This window comes from Denticeps clupeoides, chromosome 2, assembly GCF_900700375.1.
Source record: "Denticeps clupeoides chromosome 2, fDenClu1.1, whole genome shotgun sequence".
NCBI classification, from domain to species: Eukaryota; Metazoa; Chordata; class Actinopteri; order Clupeiformes; family Denticipitidae; genus Denticeps; species Denticeps clupeoides.
In genome coordinates, this window is record NC_041708.1 from 20,075,903 (window position 1) to 20,092,490 (window position 16,588).

Sequence of the window (16,588 nt, forward strand, 5' to 3'; positions counted from 1 at the left end):
GCGCCTGTCATGGCTGCCCACTGCTCACTCAAGGTGATGGGTTAAATGCAGAGGACAAATTTCACTGTGTGCTGTGCTGCTGTGTATCACATGTGACAATCACTTCACTTTCTTTCTTCTTCTTAAGTTAAATTGTTTATTTGTATTTATTTATTGTTTAAGACGTGACACTGATCTTAAAGTGCATTTTACAGCTTTAAAAATGTATTACAAACGAACAGTACATTAACAGTACAGAAAGGAGCATTTTCTTCATCATATGTCACAGTGTTTCACGAACTGAGCTCTTTGGACTGGATCATTTTGAGTGCATACGTGGCCGTCAAGGTGAATGTCACTTTTTGACTAATTCTTTCCTCCTGCTGCCCTCTGGCACTGTGGTTCTAGTGTGACTGTCGGGCCTGATGGGACTTGTCCAGGAGCGCAGTCCGGCTATATGTACTGTGGTGGCAGTCACCTGGAGCCAACAACCTTCCAAATAACGAATCTGTCAATCATTCACAGCACCATCCATATATGGTCATACCGACTTCTCAGGACAAATACATTTTTGAATCGGAACGCATACGTATTCTAAACGTGATTTTAGCAAAAAAAATCCTCCTCCCCCCCCCATCTTATTCACGTGTCGCAGCGTTACACGGATAATTCCGCACGTGACTCCCCCTCCCCTACAACATCGTTTTGTGGGTGCGGGTCCGTGGGCAGGAGGCGTGCGCTGCTCGTCATTCCGCGGACAGGGCAGAGAGGGACGGGACGGGACGCGGGGACGCGGGGATGTAAGGGCCGCATCAGCAGCTCCGCCCTGCCCCGACGGTGGCGAGCGGGCATTATTCTAAGCGCGCTGGACGCACCTCGTCTGATAAAGTAAGTGCGCTGAGATGAAAATGCATCGCTTATAATGAAAGGTTGTGTAATTCGTGTCATTCACGGTGTGCAGCAGTTTGCGGTTTTTTACCCTGGTCTTACGTGGTTGGTGCTGAAAGGTGTTCTAGTTAAAAAAAAGAAATAGTACCAGGCCAGGTACCAGTTCTCCTCTTTTCTGGGGTATACAGGGCTTTGCTGAAATCAGGTTATTTCAGTGTATCGGCACAATATTGTGTTTTCTTCACCAACAGACCACCGACAAACCAAAGCAGAACAAAGAGGGGCGAAAAAGGTGAGACGTAAAACACTTTTTTTTTTTTTTTAAGAAGTCTCTGTTGGTGTTCTTCCATGTCTGAGTAGTTACAAATGCATTAGAAATGTACAGTTTGCCTCCGAACCCTGGTGACCCAAACGGCTTTCCAGTCTAATAATTCTTGATGGACGTTCTTGGCTGGTTTCTCACATGCTTTTCTCGGTGGAAGGTCTTGGGAGATTTCTGCCTAAAGAGCCAAAGCGGATAAGTCGCACTTGAAATCCTTGCTCTGCTCCAGATCTCACGCATGGCGGTAAGGCTGTCCGAGACGGGCTCCGTCTGCATTCAGCTGGAGGAGGTCCTCTGTAACGGGGCGGCACAGCCACAGGACGGCGCGCTACTGACGCACCTGAAGAAGGTGGAGAACCACATCACAGAGGCGCAGCGCTTCTCCCACCTGCCCAAGCGCTCGGCCGTCTGCCTAGAGTTCTCTGAGCTTTCCTACACTGTGAGCGAGGGCTCATGTTGGCGGAAGAGAGGTAAAAATCTTCTCACTGTTTAGTGACTTTTCGTCGAAGCTGGTAATTCATGTTAATTCAGCGTTCACATGTCCATAAAAATCCTGTGAGTGGACATTAAAAGGTTGGCCTACCTTGTTTATTTCAGAACAGGGTTCCTTAGCGAGACCTGGATATCATGTCTACATCCGGCCCTGACTTGATATTAAATCTGCAGTTAGTGCTATTGATCGGCCAGAGAGCTTTCATCTAATTCACAGGTCAAGACAGACTAAAAAAAAAAAAAAACAGCACCTATGTGTTGTGATGAATGTGGCAGCTTGAACGCAGTTTGGATCGGGCCTGAAGGAACACCATGGAGAATGTCATTTACAGTCTTTTAATCTTTCAGCACCTTTATTGCCTTGCTTGCCTCATAAGTAGGGACAGGCATCTTGGAACGATGTCACATCTGTTTCGAATGTGTTTGATTTCACAGTATTAGCAATACTAGTTTCTTATAGTTTTGCATATAGAATGAAATAAATATGGCAAGGTCTAACAAAATGTACATTGCTAAAGTTTTTAGTGGGCTGAGCTGTCATTGTCAAAATTGTCAGGGTTTGGTGAGGTGGGTATTCAGGAGGTGCCAATGGAACTTTCCAGATTTCAACCACGAATCAATATGTTTTCTTTAGATCATATGAGCTTTGGTGTTACCGTGTTCTCTGTAGTGTGGTAATCCCTGTATTTCCGACTGATCCGTTTTCATGCTGCCAGATCCATTGCAGCTCTACAGCAGTAGAATATTGAGAGCTTGGCATTAATAGGCCAAGGGGAGAGGAGAGAAGGGATCGCTTACTTGTCTTGCAGTGCTTGAGAGGCCTGATATATTGATTGGTGTCTGTACCACACAACATTCAAAATATGCTGAAATTGATGCTGATTATAATATTTCTATGTAGGAAACAGTTATACATCAGATGGTTGGTATAATACTAAAATACACAAACAGCAGACACATACCTTGATGAAACAAGTGTAAAAACATGGTTTTTCCATGGGATGGTTTATTCTGCAAGAGAGTTTGTGTGCGGGCAATAGCAAGATATTTACAATACAATTGTGATTAAATATTTAGTAGTATATCACTCATTTGTAATCTGTCACATTTGTGCTTCTGAATAAACATCAGAGCCACTGCCCGATCCCTTCATGCAGCAGGAGAACACACCTCACAACATCTTGACTTTACTTCCCACCTTGGATCCAATTAAAACACCAGGAATGAGGCAACGTTTCACAGTCACTTCAGATTCCTTTAGATTTCAGAACCCAATTCCTTCCTCACAGTTAACATTCCATCAGGGTTCTAAAGAATTCAGACATATAGTCAACAACAGTTTTTCACAATGACATAATGGCAGTGTGGGGTCTTGGCGGACTTCTTCTGACTGTCAGGCATTCTGACAAACTATTTGCCCCAGTATAATGTCATTCTTTTACAATTCTCTGAGTTCTTCAGCTGCAATGGATGCTTTCCTAAATGGTGCAATATCGAGCAATATGTGAAAAACTACACATATCAAAAGAATGTAGAGAAATAATAGTTTTGACTGTGTGAAAAAATGACTATATACTGTATAGTGTATGTGAACCCTTTAGGAATTTCCTGGTTTTCTCCATTGATTTGTTGTAAAATGTGATCAGATCTAATGTTATTGACAAATATAATGTGTTTAAAACAATTACACAAAAAAAGAACATCAATGAATAACTTATATCACCAGTGGAAAAAGTATGTGAATTAATAGCTGGTTGAACCCCCCTTGGCAAAAATTAGCAGGGATTTCCTGTATCTGTAGATCAGACCTGGATATCATTCAGGATATCATTTTTTTTTTTACCAGGAGTGAGATTGAACCTTGATGTAATTTGAATGAGTGTAACTATGGCACTTAAATATGGTATTATTATAAACCGTATGAAATTTTCAAGCAACACTTAATGGATAATGTACTTACAAAAATAGAAAAATATGCATATCTACTGTGCAATATATGATAATGTGAAATAATCTACTAGATCATTAACACATTAGTGCATGATTCAACGTCATATTCACATTTTGTTGTGTAAAGGGAAGTCTTATATAACATAGAGCAAATCCTCTCATCTCTTTACATTATTAAATGATTAGTGTTAACTCGCATTAGCATTCCCTTATAATTCCAATAATTATTGCCCTACAGTTGGAAGTAGTTAAGCAGGAATATATTTCCTGCATACATTGCAGGGGTGGGAATTTTTTTTTATTAAAAACCAAATCATTCTCTTCTTGTAACTCAAAATTATATATGAAGTTTGAAATTGTTAAGATTAAACCACAAATGCAGAAATTAGCAGCATTAAACTCTCCAGTGACAAATGGACAGTGGGAGCAGACAGTCATCAGCTCAAGGCTCACACACCAGAGCCGAAGGCCACTAGTTCACTAGACATGAATGTCTGTTAGAGAACCTGGTGGAAAAGCCACTTTTTTTACATGATTATTACATATATTACATATATCATAAAATCTGGCATTCATCAGCACTAGTCAATGTGGGACTTTTAAATGTGTAACAATTTTGGTTTAAGACATTCTTAAAAATGAACGCTAAGAATGATGGAATGTTTAGAATGTACTGATTTGCAGTGCTTCACTCATTATATCTTGCATCCTGGTTTGATGCCCTGTAGAGAAATAGAAAATTACGATGTGACCTCATCAATGTTGAGTATCTTGGAGCCTTCCTGTGTTTTTTCAGGAAAACCAAGTTGGATCAGCTGACCACTCAGTGTACAGCAGTACCAGGACCAGAGTGTCACTGTACGACTGACTCTAGCTGAGTACAGTCCACTAGGCTGCTCAACCTGTCAGAACAGCAGCCTAACAGGCCTCTAATTAGTGTGAATTTGTAACAAATCCTCCACAGACTGATCATCAAAGGGCAAACAGGGTGTTTAATGTCCATATAATTTATGCCCAGTTGCATTCCTCAAGTACTAATGTCCTGCAGGTATTCATTCCCACCATGCAGCAAACTGTATGGTGGGAATGACCATGCAGTCCAACTGGTTAAACTAGTGAAATTCATCATAGTAGGCAATTTGATCATTTGAACAATAGCTGACAATATTTTGACCACCATAGGTATACTGCCCTTACAGATTATCTTCACTAAAGGCAGTGATGGCCTAGCGGTTAAGGAAGCCTGAACCTCAGTGCCACAGAGGTTCAGTGGCAGCTCAGTGCCACTGAGATGCCACTGAGCAAAGCACCGTCCCCACCGTTGTGTCACCGTGTGCTGTGCTGTGTATGACAATCACTTCACTACGCTTGTTGTAATATGGAATGCATGGAATTGAATGGATTACCCCCACATTTTGTTTTGTAAGAATCACTCACAGCGTATCATGTTAGACTTTGGTGATGAGTTCTTTTCTGCATTGTAGCTGAAGAACAATTCATAAAATTAAAACAGGAAAAGCATTATGCTGCATTGTGTTACCCAAGACACCCAGGTCACTTCACTTCACTAAAGGATCTTTACAGGATCTTTCACTCGAGCTTCACTCTAATTGTCTGTTGGAAACACTTATAGTTTTAGGGTTGATGTTGACTTCCTTTCTAGGTTACAAGGCCTTATTGAAGTGCCTCTCTGGAGGGTTCAACAGCCAAGAGCTGGTTGGCATCATGGGACCATCGGGGGCAGGCAAATCCACCATGATGAATATACTAGCAGGATATAGGTTAGTGATGCCATGTTAAAAATGTACTTTTCCTTTGCTGAAAGTAGATATTTTAGATATTTATACATTTGAATATGTGTCTCAGGGAAACTGGGATGACAGGGAAGATCTTGGTGAATGGGAAGCCCCGAGACCTGCGGACTTTCCGGAAGATGTCTTGCTACATAATGCAGCAGGATGTGCTCCTGCCAAACCTCACTGCCTTGGAGGCCATGATGGTGTGTTTGAAGACATTTAGGGACATCTGCTGGTCAAGCACTGCAATCATTTGCCAAAATTTTAAATAAAGCAGCGCACAGGACATTGAACATTTGTTTACTACGTTGAAACTTTTAAGATAACATTTATCTAACATTGACCTATGTCATATAAGTCAATATTATTCACCTATTTTTCACTGCTTTGAGCAATTAAATTGTCATGGAATGATGCCCTGCTTTAGGTAATGGAATGATATATTAGTAAGCAATAAAATATGCTTTGAAATGTTTACAACTATTTTGAGATGTTTACATTTGATTGGTACTACATGACTACAGTCATAATGTTATGACAGTATAATTATAGAACTTTATATGTATTTATAGAACGTTTTATGTATTATTGGTTACAGGTTTCTGCTAATCTAAAACTCAATGAAAGCATGGATGTGAAAAAAGAACTGGTGAGGACCTACATCTCTTACATTTTTTGCTACATTTTTGTGTTATATTTAACTCTCGTTATTCCATTTGTATTTATCAACTTTCTATATTTTGGGATTAATACAAATAATAAAGATCTTATCTTATGCCATTTAGATTGCTTTAAGATTTGTAATGTTTTTGTGTTTCTTAGAAGATTGCAAAGCATACTGTGTGTTTGTGTGATAGGTCCATGAGATCCTTACAGCACTGGGCCTACAGGAGTGTTCACACACATACACCGCTTCTCTCTCTGGAGGCCAGTGCAAGCGTCTGGCCATTGCCCTGGAGCTGGTCAACAACCCGCCTGTTATGTTCTTCGATGAACCAACTAGGTAACTACTTTCCACTTTCACAAAGAGCATTTATATAAATTTAGTTTTTTGCTTGGTCAAGATGGTCATTTTTGCTTTTCTGCTGTTACATGTGCTTTTGATTTTGAAACTGTGATTTTTTTCTGTTGCTCATAGTGGCTTGGACAGTGCCTCCTGTTTTCAAGTTGTATCACTAATGAAGTCTCTAGCCCAGGGTGGACGCACCATCATCTGCACCATTCATCAGCCCAGTGCAAAACTCTTTGAATTGTTTGACAAGGTGTGATCATGGACTACAGGAATATTTTGTAGAGCCAAATTATTCAGTAAACTAAGCCTGCTTGTAAATGTCTTCCCATGTCCCGTACAGCTTTATATCTTGAGCCAGGGCCAGTGCATATACAAAGGGACGGTTTCTTACCTCATCCCCTACCTCAAGGGCCTAGGTCTCCACTGCCCCACCTATCACAACCCTGCTGACTTCAGTATTTGACTTTTGTATTTTTCATTATTGCCATTCACCATTTGGTCTTCGTGCTGTTTAATCAGGCGCTCTATGTCTTTGGTGCAGTCATTGAGGTGGCTTCAGGTGAATATGGAGACCTGAACCCAGTGCTTTTTGAAGCTGTGCAGGAGGGAATGTGTGCCTTGGAACAGAAGAAGACTACTGAAATGAATCAAATGATGCCTCTGTGCCCTACCATGAATGCCAAAGTGAGAGACATTCCTGACATTATACTAATTGTAACATTATAATGATCTTATTATTATATTCTGTATATTGTAGAGAAGGATCCATCAGTGCACTATGACACTTTGTTTCATATAATACTAAATTACTGTATATACTGTTTAAAAATGAAAAATATTTTACTGACCCAGTTTCTGTTCATATATGTTTGATTTCAAGGACTCTGGACATATTGAAAGCCATACTCTTGCAACAAGTACACTGACTCAGTTCTGCATTCTTTTTGAGAGGACATTCATAACAATATGTCGAGATTCGGTAAGTAACATCAGTTGTGTGGTACACAGGGATTACAAAATGAAATGCTTGAGACAAATATATAAATTTTCTGTTCCACTGTTCCAAAGCCTCTCATCTAATAAATTGCCGGTTCAAACAGTACAAAATAATGTTTAATGATCTGTCATGCAAAAGAGGGAAAGGACCCAGACAAAATGGAGGACTTACTCATAACAACTGCACAAAAGACAGGACCGTGGGACACATAGGACAACCATTCAGTAACTCGACAAGGACTAAATGCAAGGGGGCAGTATAAATACACAGAACAACAGGTGCAAACAGTCAGGTAATTTGGGTGAAGACATGGACAACGTGGACCCTCCGGACCGGAACACAGCACCCGAGCGCCCCCTGCAGTTGGGACTATGACATGGTTATTTTGACAACCACCACACCTCCACAGTGTAGACTGAGCCTCTCTAAGTTGTAAGAAAATTCATTCCTTTTATTCTACTACGACCCGCACAGTGGCATTGAATTTAGCAATGTGCTCTCCACCTCCATTTGAACACCTCCAAGGTTCAAATCTGGCTCAGACCTTTTTGGTGTGGCTTTCCTGCCGCCATCCAAAGGCATGCACACTAGGTGGATTGGCAACTTTTGATTGAAAGTTTTGATAATGACACAAATACTGGTTTTCACAAAGATTGTTGCTTCAGTCTTTTTGGTCTTTTTGTCAGTTGTTTTAGTGGGGTATTGAAGTATAATTACAAGCATTTTATAAGTTTCAAGGCTTTTATTGACAATTGCATCAGGTTTATGCAAAGAGTCAATATTTGCAGTTTTGCCCTTTTTTTCAAGACCTCTACAATTCGCCCTGGCATGCTGTTAATCAACTTCTGGGTCAAGACTGATGGCAACCCATTCCTTCATAACACTGGTCAACAGTGGAAAAAAAGGTCTAACTTTTTATAGCTGATCTAGGATAATTTTAATGTGCTAAATCCAAAAATCACATTGGTTTTGCGCTACCAGGTCAACTTTTTGATCTATTGTCGAAATTAGATAAACAGATGCCATGCAAAGCATTACGTAAACTACATTGTGTGCGTGCGTGTGTGTTTCTCATTTATAGGCCTATACTTAAAATTTTGTTGCTGCATATTACAAATATTGTTATTTAGAGTTTCAAAGTTAATGAGAAGGCATCATTAAGAAGATCTTGCAGAAATAAGCCTGATGTCTTCTGTTACATTTGCGGCGAATACACTCTTGTTCATAACAGGAAACCAATCACAAGTTTCGTAAAGCGTGCATACCTTGCTTATTTCAGTATGGCACTAGGTGACCAAGACAAAGCTTGGGCACCACACATGGTATGCAAAAACTGCGTCAGTGGACCATGGGTCATAAGATTTGTCTGAAGTTTGGAATACCCATGGTCTGGAGGGAGCTGAGAAACCATGACAGTGATTGCTATTTTTGCGCTATTGATGTGACTGGGATAAACAGAAAGAACCGGAACAACCTGACATATCCTGATCTTGATCAGCATCACTGGTATATTTGTGTTGACTTAAAGATGGTGAACTTTTTGTCGGGACAGCAGTCGGGGTTTACCAAGTACCCCTGCTTCCTTCCTTTGGAACAGAACTCATCATTACATTCAGAAGGACTGGTCTGAACGGAAGGAATCAACAACCCTCTGGTGGACAGAGATAAGATACTTTTCCCACCGCTGCACGGTTTGATTAAGCAGTTCACCAAAGCATTGGACAAAGCTGGTGGCTGCTTCATTTACTTGTGCCAGGCTTTTCCAGGATTGAGCATTGAGAAGTTAAAGGCTGGCATCTTTGACGGCCCTCAAATCCGTCAGCTCATCACAGATCCTCAGTTCAAAAAGTCAATGAACGAAGTGGAGCTGGAAGCGTGGAAGGCTTTTGTTATGGTTGTGAAAAACTTTCTGGGCAACAATAAGGCCCCTAACTACGTGGAACCTCGGATGCAACATGAGCATCAAAATGCATTACTTATACTCACATATGGATTGGTTTCCGGAAAAGCTTGGATCTATGAGTGATGAACAGGGCGAGCGTTTCCATCAGGAGATGAAGGAGATGGAGAACAGGTACCAAGGTCGGTGGGATGCAGTAATGATGGCGGACTTATGTTGGAATCTGACTAGAGACATCCCTGCCACTGGACATTCCAGGACTTCAAGGAAAAGGGAATTTAAGCTCCAAATTTTGAACAGTGATGATTGAACATACAATTAGCATATATAAAGTAAATTTTGTGGTAAATGAAACATTTTCGAGACAGAAAATCGCATTATAAAATCAACTTAGCTGAAAAACCTGACCTGATCTACAAAAACTGATGCAATATTCGTGTTCTGTGGGCCAGAAATATGTTAAATCAGCAGAAATATGTTAGACAACTCACAAAAAAATTTTTTTTGTAGCCCAGTGTAATCAGTGCTTGGAGTTTGTCAGAATTTGTGGGTTTTTGTTTGTCCACCTGCCTCTCAAGGATTGGCTACAAGTTCTCAATTGGATTAAGGTCCGGAGAGTTTCCTGGCCATGGACCTAAAATCTCAATGTATTGTTCCCCAAGCCACTTTGTTATAACTTTGGACTAATGACACAATGCTCCATTATGCTGTAAAAGCCATTGTTCTTTACCAAACTGTTCTTGGATGGTTGGAATAAATGTGGCTATCGGAGGATGTTTTGGTACCAGTCTTTATTAATTGCTTGTGCTCTTAGGCAAAATTGTGAGTGAGCCCACTTCCTTTGATGAAAAGCAGCCCCACACATGAATGGTCTCAGGAGGCTTTACTTTTGAAGAGAAGTGGCTTCTTTGCTGCCCTTCTTGACACCAGGCCTTCATCCAAAAGTCTTCACCTCTCTGCAAACTGGGATGAACTTACACCTGCCTGCTGCCTTTCCTGAGCAAGCTCTGCACTGGTGGTACCACAATCCTGCAGCTGAATCAAGTTTAGGAGACGGTCCTGGCACTTGTGGACTTTCTCGGGCACCCTGAAGTCTTCTTCACAACACTTGAACCTCTCTCCTTGAAGTTTTGGATGATCTGATAAATTATTGATTTAGGTGCAATCAGCAATATCCTTGTCTGTGAAGCCCTTTTTATGCAACGCCATGATGATTGCACATGTTTTCTTGCAGGTAACCATGGTAAGCAGAGGAAAAACAATGATTTCAAGCACAACCCTCCATTTGCTGAAAGTCTGCTATTCTAACTCAATCAGCAGGGGCAGTGGTGACCTAGTGGTTAAGGAAGCGGCCCCGTAATTAGAAGGTTGCAGGTTCGATTCTTGATCCACCAAGGTGCCACTGAGTAAAGCACCATCCCCATACACTGCTCCCTGGGCGCCTGTCCTGGCTGCCCACTGCTCACTAAGGGTGATGGTAAAAGCAGGGGACACATTTTGTTGTGTCACCGTGTGCTGTGCTGCAGTGTTTCACAATGACAGTCACTTCACTTTCATGACAGAATGATCTCCAGCCTTGTGCTAACAAGAGGATCACTGAAATTATCTCAGCAGGTCCTTTTGTGGCAGGGCTGAGATGTTTTTGGGGGAATAAGTTCATTTTCATGATAAAGAGGGACTTTGCAAATTCATCTGATCACTCTTCATCACATTCTGGACTATATGCAAATTGCCATAATAAAAACAGAAGCAGCAAACTTTAGGGGAAATCGGTATTTGTGTCATTCTCAAAACATTTGGCCACGACTGTAGGTGGGAGTGTATGAGCGAATGGTGTGTGTGTGTGTGTGTGTGTGTGTGTGAGCCTGTGCTGGGCTTGCATCCTGCCCTGGGTGAATCCTTGCCCTGCACCCAGTGTCCCGACAGCCAAGGCCCCAAATAGGGCCAAGCGGTTAAGGAGAGTGAGTGAATGAGTGTGTGTGTTCTTCCAAAGAATATATGAGCTGTAGATTGTTATGTCTGCAGGTGTGTTTGTACAATAACAATATGAAATAAAATGTCACATGAGTCCATCCGCGTGACTGGGAGCAACACAAAGATGAGATACCGTGACTCCCATAAATTGGCAAGATGGCCACTGCCAGCCACTCAGTCATTGATTGGCATTTGTCAACTCTACTCGACTCTTTCTGTTTCGACTCTGGCTGTTTTATGGTACATGGCCGGATGTGATTGAGCTGTTTATGAAATTAGAAATCAAAGGGATGAGGTCAAGAGAGATGGTTTGGAGCATTTTAGAAGGGATTGGATCTTGTGGACAGGTGGTTGGATTGCCTGTAGATATGATCTGAATGATTTAATCTGATGTGAGCTTAGAAAACTGATTCAGAGCAGTTGTAGAACCTTCAGAGGGTAGCGTAGGATTTGTGGTGGAGAATGTCTAACAGATTTGTTTAGTCTTCCCTGTGAAGAAGTTAGCAAAATCATCAGCAGTTAGGGAAGATTTACATTTACAATTACATTTATGGCATGGCATACGCCCTTATCCAGAGCGATTTACAACGTGCTTAAGTTACCATCGATGAAGAGATCAATTCCGGTTCACTAGCCATGATAGATGGGGCAGGGGTGTTGGAGGGTTGAGTAGAGATAAGAAGATGTGGACAGAGGCTTCCAGTTTTGCTTTGTAGCAGCAGTAAGGTTAGTGGACAATATGTGTAGAAGATTCTGGTAATACAGAAGGTCTGACTTAAAATAAACTACAGTTTTAGATTTTATTTTATTTACAGCTTTTATTCTAATTAAAACATTTTTATAGATGTAAATGTCCAGATTCTTTTTTTAAATAATATTTATAATATTTCAGCAGATTGCTGAAAATTGAACATACCATTTTCAGTTCATTGAGCTTTGTTTTTTTTTAATCACAGCAGAGCTCCACCATGTCTTTTCTACTTTCAGTTTGACACTGATTTATATTATTTAGGTGCTAACCCACCTGCGTCTGATGTCACACATCTCCATCGGCATCTTGATTGGACTGCTCTACTTCAACATTGGTAATGATGCCAGCAGAGTTTTTAACAACACTGGTTTCCTGTTTTTCTCCATGCTCTTCCTCATGTTCGGGGCTCTGATGCCCACAGTGCTCACTTGTAAGTACACTCATGTTTGCAACTTTATTCATGAGACAGTACGGTCTGTTTTTTAAATTGTTTATCCTTTAGTTCCCCTAGAAACATCAGTGTTTCTGCGGGAACACCTCAATTACTGGTACAGCTTGAAGGCTTACTATCTGGCCAAGACCATGGCTGACATTCCATTCCAGGTAATTAGCCATCAAGGAATGTAAGAACACATTCAGAATGTCTTTTCTGTCATATAAACTGGTCATGTAATGGGTGTGGTCACCTTCCTTAGGTCATCTGTCCTGTGCTGTACTGCAGTATTGTTTACTGGATGACGAATCAACCCCCTGAGGTCACTCGGTACCTTCTCTTTATGACCCTGTCTGTATCCACAGCCTTGGTGGCACAGTCTTTAGGGCTGCTGGTTGGTGCTGCCTCCACCTCCCTGCAGGTATCACAGCTGTACACGCTATCCTGCCTGAATATTAGATTGTAGAAAATGCAGAAAGTCACAGCAGTGTAATTTTGTCAGTAATGAGTAATTCACACCCTTTTCTTGGCCTCATTGCTCACACAGAGCGTGACTTTGACAGAGCTTCACTCAGAATGAGCTTAAAAAATAAGACATATTCTGTCACAGTAACATGTCTTTTATGAAAGAATTGAAGAATAAAAAGAATCTTAACACAGTGATCTATAATGTTCTGTGCGTCTTTTAATAGGTTGCAACATTTGTTGGACCTGTCACAGCAATTCCTGTCCTGCTGTTTTCCGGCTTTTTCATCAACTTTGACACCATTCCCAATTACCTGAAATGGAGCTCATATGTCTCTTATGTTAGGTGGGTTACAATAAAATGTGCAATACTTTGCACTTGGGTTATGTTTACTAATGCATCATCAAACATGCCTTCTAAATTTACAGAAATGAACATTTAAACCCATTCTTGATTGACTGTAATTTTCTATAAAATAACAGATGACTAAAATGTAATTATCACTGCTTTATTTCAAATATTCCAACTGACAAACTAGTGAATGTGACATTAGGGAACGTGTCCCACGTTTTAAGTCTTATTAAGCACTAGGACCATGCAAACTATACTTTCTACCTGACGTTTTTATTTATATTTTTTAGGTATGGATTTGAGGGGGTGATTCTGTCCATATATGGACTGAACCGCACAGAACTGGAATGTCCAAGTAAAGTGTGCAAATTCCAGAAGCCAGAGGAAGTTCTTCAGTTGCTAGATGTGCAAGATGCCCAGCTGTACATGGACTTCATTGTGTTGGCAATTTTCTTCTTGATCCTGCGACTAGCAACTTATTTGGTGCTTCGTTATAAAGTCACATCAGAAAGATAATTTCTCCCCTTTTCCCAGAGTATCCTACTGTTATATATGCAGCTTAAAGGGCTCCTTTATCAATATGGAACAGAGAAATCTGCTAATCACAGGGAATGTTTACACTAAGAACAACTCAAAAGACATTTGAACACCTTTTAAAATGCCTTAACTCACAGCCTTTACATTAGTTGGAGGCTTAACTTAATAAATATACAATTAGTCAGCACATGTTCTTTAAAAATGGGCTTTAGTGTTGTAACCTCAGCTCTGTTGGCATTATTGGTGGCCAGAACAACCAACCTAAGATAGCCAACCTATATACCAATCTGTTCATGCTGGTATAACTAGCATAATCATTCTGTTTTGTTCGGCCAGTTGTTGGCTGTTTAAATAGATGCATTTCATAGTGTTTTATAATCTAGTTACCTACGCATAAATGAATATCATGGTTTATGTATTAAACCATATGATTACTGCTTTGTTGAGTTTTACTGATTATTGTGTTTTGGATACTGACCTTACTGGCAGTGTAGCCAAACAGGGAAGTTCTGAATTTGATCATTTGGGGGAAAATGCTTTTATAGGTTAAGGAAGTACTTTTAGTATGTCACAGTAAGCAACACAGCACTGCCGATACATGATAGTTATTTTTAAAATCTAAGTTCTTCATTAAACTGGGTTTTTGATAATGATGTGTAGCAAATTGATTTTGAAAAAATGATGTTTGTACTTATAATGGCAATCAAACACATACAGCAATAACTTACACCAATGGACAAATTCAGTCTCAAATTCATTGATGCATTGCACACCAGCTCCTCCTCAGCAAGGTGTTGAAAAAGGGCAGAGTAAGTCACACCACCGCAGCCCTGACCTCTCCGCTTGGCCCTCAAGCCTTTTCTAATAGAACAATGTACCTGTAGTGCACTCGTGCCCTTCTTCCCAGACACTGGAGTTGTAAATCAATGTCATTTGGTAGGATTCCACTTAAAGCACCCTACCACATGTAACCACTGGCACCACATCTGGGGGTCCAAATCCAACAGTGCCTTTTTGAATCCAATCTTACTATTCCACGTGACTTGTCTGCTTCATGACAGCTTCAATACATTCACAACAGGCTGTGGATTAGACTTCTATATACATGTTTTATACCACATTTACACATTTTTACACCACAACTACACATGTTTACACCACATTTTCGCATTTGGAACCAGGCAACAGAAATCTGGAGGTGTACATTTATTTTCAAATGCATCACTTTGAAACCACATTATGTATTATAACCACTTTTTGTTTGTTTATATGAACTGATTGCAACATACCATCTCAGACCGACTTTTGGGGAGAAAAGAATTGCTGAATAGGAATCAGCAGACACAACCCTCAGCCTTTCCAGCCACTGCAGCCACACCAGAGGATGGAGTTGGACTGTAGGTGTCACCATCAAGGTCAAAACAAAACCCCTCTGGTTCTGCTGTTCCCTTGTACAACTCACAGTGGGTCTGTCTCCCTATCATTTCACCAGAATGGCAGAAGTTCAGTAGCCAAAAAACGGGGCACTTCACCTTTCTCATGAAGCATGCCTCGTGTGGTTATTACCTTTGTTTCCTTTGAATGTGCCTGCTCCTAGACTCAATTAATCAAGGTGTCTCAGTCATAATCTATTTCTAATGCATAAAATAAATAAAGTATAACATTTATATTTACAGAACAGCTTATGCTTGCAGAATCATTACAACATGGCTACCGGCAGTGGTGGAATGTAACAAATTATTTGTACTTCGTTACTGTACTTAAGTACATTTTTACCTATCTATACTTTACTTAAGTAAAAATAAAAATGCATACTTTTTATTTTACTCCATTACATTTTGTGGCAATTATCTGTACTTTCTACTCCACTACATTTCTACAATTTATGCCGTTACTCGTTACATTTTATGAACACAATTTCCTCAAAATCTTGCATGAAAAAATAGTTCGCCTATTGCGTTCTGGCGTTGTTTGCCATTTCCTACCAATCAGGCTTTATTAGCTTTACTTTACTTTACTTTATTTATTAGCTCCAATGATGGCAGTACGAGCTGGTAGACGAGACATTCCTCATGGACCCAGAGCTGCATCAACTGAGCTCTGAATCACAAAGAAATCCTGGGCCGGATTTAAGAAATTGTCACGTGGGGACTGGACATGGCGATGAAGGAGGACGCATATGCACGACTTAACACGACAGGGGTTTAATACAAACTGCACACGACAAGGGAACATTAACACGCAGTGACCTGACGGCGAACAGACACGAACAGGATAGTTTTATACAATTATATAAATATACACCAGGTGAACACGATCAGGGAACATTATACGAGACGAACATGAAACTCCGGTCCGGACTCCGGATCCGGAGTCACCCCTGCCGGTCCGGATCATGACAGAAATGTATTTGAGTACAAAGGAGCAAAGAATGAGTCCTTGCGATTTCTTTGCATCCCATGCCTGCCTCAACATTAAGAATTGTTGGCATTTAAAAACTCCCCTTCAAATTTGCTATAAGCTATGCTATGGTATACTATGTTTTTGGGTATCAGAGGTGTGGACTCGAGTTTCATGACTTGGACTCGAGTCAGACTCGAGTCATTAATTTGATGATTTTAGACTCGACTTGACAAAATGTAAAGAGACTTGCAACTCGACTTGGACTTTAACATCATTGACTCGTGACTTCACTTGGACTTGAGCCTTTTGACTTGACAAGACTTGCTGTTTCCCAGAA

General features: G+C 40.6%; 1 protein-coding gene across 1 annotated transcript; it reads left to right on the top strand.

Annotated features, from left to right (window-relative positions):
- Positions 1 to 736: 736 nt before the first annotated feature.
- LOC114780749 (ATP-binding cassette sub-family G member 4-like) lies at positions 737 to 14,285 on the top strand. Its single transcript, XM_028967773.1, has 16 exons — positions 737 to 867; positions 1,119 to 1,159; positions 1,419 to 1,659; positions 5,295 to 5,412; positions 5,498 to 5,630; positions 6,026 to 6,076; positions 6,285 to 6,430; positions 6,566 to 6,689; positions 6,780 to 6,894; positions 6,981 to 7,123; positions 7,320 to 7,418; positions 12,323 to 12,491; positions 12,564 to 12,664; positions 12,757 to 12,915; positions 13,187 to 13,305; positions 13,602 to 14,285. The coding sequence occupies exons 3-16, from the start codon at positions 1,428 to 1,430 to the stop codon at positions 13,825 to 13,827; spliced, it is 1,935 nt and encodes a 644-aa protein (XP_028823606.1). The 5' UTR covers positions 737 to 867; positions 1,119 to 1,159; positions 1,419 to 1,427; the 3' UTR covers positions 13,828 to 14,285.
- The last annotated feature ends 2,303 nt before the right edge of the window (positions 14,286 to 16,588 follow it).

What these genes read in the sequence shown, in the direction of transcription:
- LOC114780749 (XM_028967773.1), top strand. Translation starts at nt 1,428, where the DNA reads ATGGCGGTAAGGCTGTCCGAGACGGGCTCCGTCTGCATTCAGCTGGAG. An exon ending in TTCTTCGATGAACCAACTAG is followed by an intron (nt 6,431 to 6,565) that starts GTAACTACTTTC and finishes TGTTGCTCATAG; the next exon opens with TGGCTTGGACAGTGCCTCCT. An exon ending in TGGCTGACATTCCATTCCAG is followed by an intron (nt 12,665 to 12,756) that starts GTAATTAGCCAT and finishes CACCTTCCTTAG; the next exon opens with GTCATCTGTCCTGTGCTGTA.